Source organism: Eurypyga helias, unplaced genomic scaffold (genome assembly GCF_000690775.1).
Source record: "Eurypyga helias isolate BGI_N326 unplaced genomic scaffold, ASM69077v1 scaffold23592, whole genome shotgun sequence".
In the NCBI taxonomy this organism is placed as follows: Eukaryota; Metazoa; Chordata; class Aves; order Eurypygiformes; family Eurypygidae; genus Eurypyga; species Eurypyga helias.
The window spans coordinates 7,055-10,637 of record NW_010236895.1 but is presented as its reverse complement, the minus strand read 5'-3'; the positions used below and the strand labels follow the sequence as shown (position 1 = coordinate 10,637).

The 3,583-nt window shown below is 56.5% G+C and overlaps 1 protein-coding gene across 1 annotated transcript; it reads left to right on the top strand.

The window, feature by feature from the left end:
- Positions 1–55: 55 nt before the first annotated feature.
- Positions 56–1,142, top strand: PDRG1 (p53 and DNA-damage regulated 1; the record flags this gene model as incomplete). The annotated part of the gene is made up of 3 exons (XM_010147264.1): positions 56–134; positions 654–734; positions 1,060–1,142. Coding segments are annotated over 3 exons (243 nt in total), but the record flags the coding sequence as incomplete, so codon positions are not given.
- Positions 1,143–3,583: the final 2,441 nt, after the last annotated feature.

The window sequence follows — 3,583 nt, the reverse complement described above, 5'->3', positions numbered from 1 at the left end:
CGTCCGGGCGGAAAACCTTCTGCGACACAGGCTGTTCCTTTTCTGCTCTCCCTCCCCAGGCAAGGCCATGGTCTGCTTCGGGGACATGTTCATCGAGCTGCCCAAGGCTCAGACCAGGGAGATGCTGCGGAAGGGTAAGGCCGGTACGCGCGGCCTCCGCCGTCATAGGATTTCAGAGAAATCCGCCGGGTTCTGCCCAACACTGGGCTTCAGAGTGCCCCAGACCCCGCGACAGCAGTCGCAGGCAGATCCTGGCCATCACTCAAAGTGCCCTCGAAGAGCCTTTGGGCAGGAAGTGACCTGGGGCTCAAGACCAGGGAGATGCTGCGGAAGGGTAAGGCCGGTACGCGCGGCCTCCGCCGTCATAGGATTTCAGAGAAATCCGCCGGGTTCTGCCCAACACTGGGCTTCAGAGTGCCCCAGACCCCGCGACAGCAGTCGCAGGCAGATCCTGGCCATCACTCAAAGTGCCCTCGAAGAGCCTTTGGGCAGGAAGTGACCTGGGGCTCAGCCCCGCGGGCAGCGGGGGGGAGGGGGGGCCCCGGGGTTTTTGGAGCCCTCTCTTGCCCCCCAGGCCTGGCCTTGTCCCGTGGGAGGTTCTGCCTGCACCCCCGAGCTCACAGCCCTCTTTATGCCTGTCCCGCTTGTCTCAGACCAGGAACATCTGGATGAGGAGATAAACAACCTCCGGAAAGAGCTGCGCGTGAAGGTCAACCGCCTCTTCGAAGCTCAAGGTGAACGCTTCTGTTCTGGAACCTTCTTGGTAGCTGGGAGCAGATGTCACGTATCAGGAGGGTCCAGAAACCCCTGAGCTCTGTGTGTTACTGCAGCTGCTTTCTCGCTGGCTTTGCAATTCCTTCCCTGCTCCAGCAGCGTTGTACGGCTCTGGTGCGGGGCTGTCGCCCACCAGCACGCTCAACGGGCTCCCACACCCGCCGGGGTGACCCCACATCAGCTTCCCGAGCTGGCCCTGCCCTTCCCGCAGCCCCTCTGGAGTTGAACGTGGACTGCTTCCCGTATTTTGTCACAAAATCCCAATTTTTCTCTGTGTTCTTGCAGGTAAAGCTGAGCTGAAGGGCTTTAACCTGAACCCCATGACCGCTGAGGAAATGAAGCTGATCAATCGCATCCTGGAGGGCTGAGGTGCATCCTGGGGAGAAAAGGGGAGAAAAAGGCAACTCCATGAGCCCAGCTGTCCGAGCCCACCCTGGATGAGGTTCCTCGCAGGCACTGGGAAGCGTTTGGTTCCTCAGCTACAACACAGTTTCCTTGGATCACAAACCCTTTCCCTCTCCTCGCTGCAGTCGGGGCGGCGGAGCTGCACGGAGGTGCAGGCTGGCACGCGGCGACGGGCAGACGCCGGGGTGGAAGCGGGGTTATTAAAAGAGCCAGCAGGGCATTCCTCACTCCGTGTGTACGTTCCTTGTTGGGTTTTTACGCGAGCGCGTCTGGAGTCTGGCTTCAGCGCTGGTTCATTGTCGTGGCGGGAACAGGAGTAGGAGGAATTGGGAATCCACAGCGTGCCCGAAGCACAGCAGAGGAGTTGTAAACGCTAAAACAAAGCAAAGCCATACATCTGAGGCACGTCAGGAATCTCTTTAAAGATGTGTAGGGAGGGACAGGGGGAGGCGGCATCCTTTCAGCCTCGCTGGGAAAACACGTTCTTCTGTTAAGCTGGGAGGCAAGAGGCTTTCAAAAGCAGACAAGGGATAAAAACATACGGATATTTTTAAAAAGCAGCCTGGAGAGGGCTGAGTAGTCACGGAGCCTCTCATAGTAAAAGGACAATTGACTTAACCAGTCGTGGTTTCTTCAAAGGTTCTCACATTCATTGTCTTCTGCGCTACTCTCCTTAGTAACCAGCACACCTTGGTTAAGATGATAAGATTTACTTTTAAATTAATCACAATTAGTAACAGTCTACAGCAAGTTTTATTTTTCCCTGGGTACAGGGAAGCATCTGGGTCCTGCCAGGCCCTTTCTGCTTTGAACTTCTCTACAGATATTCCCGGATAGAACTTAGAAAATTTAAACACGGCCGTTGTCCTTGTTTCTCTGGCTCCTGAGGTAGCTCACCTGTTCTGCCCAACCTCACACGCCTAGCGCAGAGCAGGGTCTGATTCCTCGCTCTCTTCCCTTCGGCAGCTTCAGCCACGCAAAACCGACCCCAGTGCCAGGCTTTTCCTGGCTCCCTGATGGCCTAACGGGTCCGAGGGGCCTCCTCCAGGCAGCCCGGCACGGCCTGTCCCACTCGTACAGAGTTTCAAAAATACCATTTCAGACTCCTCGAGACTGAGGTGCGTTACCTTTAAGTGTAAAAAGCCGGCTGCCATTGCTTGGTCTGGGCTGTGAAGTTGTGCAGCCAATGCCACATACCCCAGACAGTCAGCTGGAAGAAGCGAGGCTGCCCGCTTCAGGCATCACAGATTAAAACTAACACCGACCCTGAACTGTCTCGCCTGTAGTTTTTCCAGACAATCGCGTCTCCTGTGGAAGCGAGCGGCAACACGGTGCCAAGTCCCTGTGCCGGAGCCGCGCTCTCGCACAACCCCCGTAGCACAGCCTCTCCCTCACGCCACGGCGAGGTTATTTTTACGATGTCATGGCAACAGGTTTTCTGCTCTGACATGTTTCCATAGCAGTAGGAGGATTGGGTGGGCGCCTGCCTTCCCCAAAAGCTTTGTTGTGCTGTGCAGAATGGGTTTAGCCCCTTTATTTTCTTCCCCGGTCCAGAACTACCCAAGGGCAGGTGGATAGCTGAGAAGCCGGCGTCACTCGCTGTGGAATACTCCATTCCAGCTTATTGCAGCTTCCCAGCTGGGAAACCTTGAGCGGCCAGGAGGCCATGCTGAGCCAGCAGCATCCAGAGGGAAATGGGAACTGCCGCTGCGCCTCGTGAGAGAGCGAACTTCACCCGTGGCCATCGCTGCTCCCAAGCCTGGGATCAGCGTTACTGAAAAGCTGAGGCAGTCGTTCGTTCCCGTCATCGTAGCAGCCTGCAATGAAAACGCTAGTGGGGGAGTTGCACGTCGCCTCTCCCCTCCTGTAGAGGTGAGGTAGCGTCCCGCTTCCAGGTGAAGCTGCGTGGTGCTTTGTTAGGTAGAAACTACGGTCAGAGATGACTCTGGGCACGCTGAGCTGGCTCCTTACGAGCATCTTACCCTCCCAGAAGGACGACTTCAGAATCCATTCTACTTCCCACCTGTAAAACACACCACTACCTTCAGCAAAGCGGCTGGTAAACAGTCACCACCCTGACTGTAGGGTGGATTTTGCAGCAAAGTTGGCATAAACCTAACGCCGGAAGAGCAGGACTCCGGCCCAGACTCCTCCCACCAGCTGTACGTGCATGTTTCCTACGGCGCTCCTCCAGCCCGGTTGCTTACATCCACTTTGGGAAAGTGCTCCTTTTGGTCTCTTCATCCCGTAAAAGCCCACAAGCCCATCCTTGTTCCTTTATTCTCGAGGGAAAGGTGCGTGCTCTCCTCCCACTGACGCGCAGATAGCTCAGGGACGCGAGCAGGGCGCGCCTGAACGCCTGTTGGCCACGACGTTCTCACTCCCGGAGTACTCCGGTCTCTGC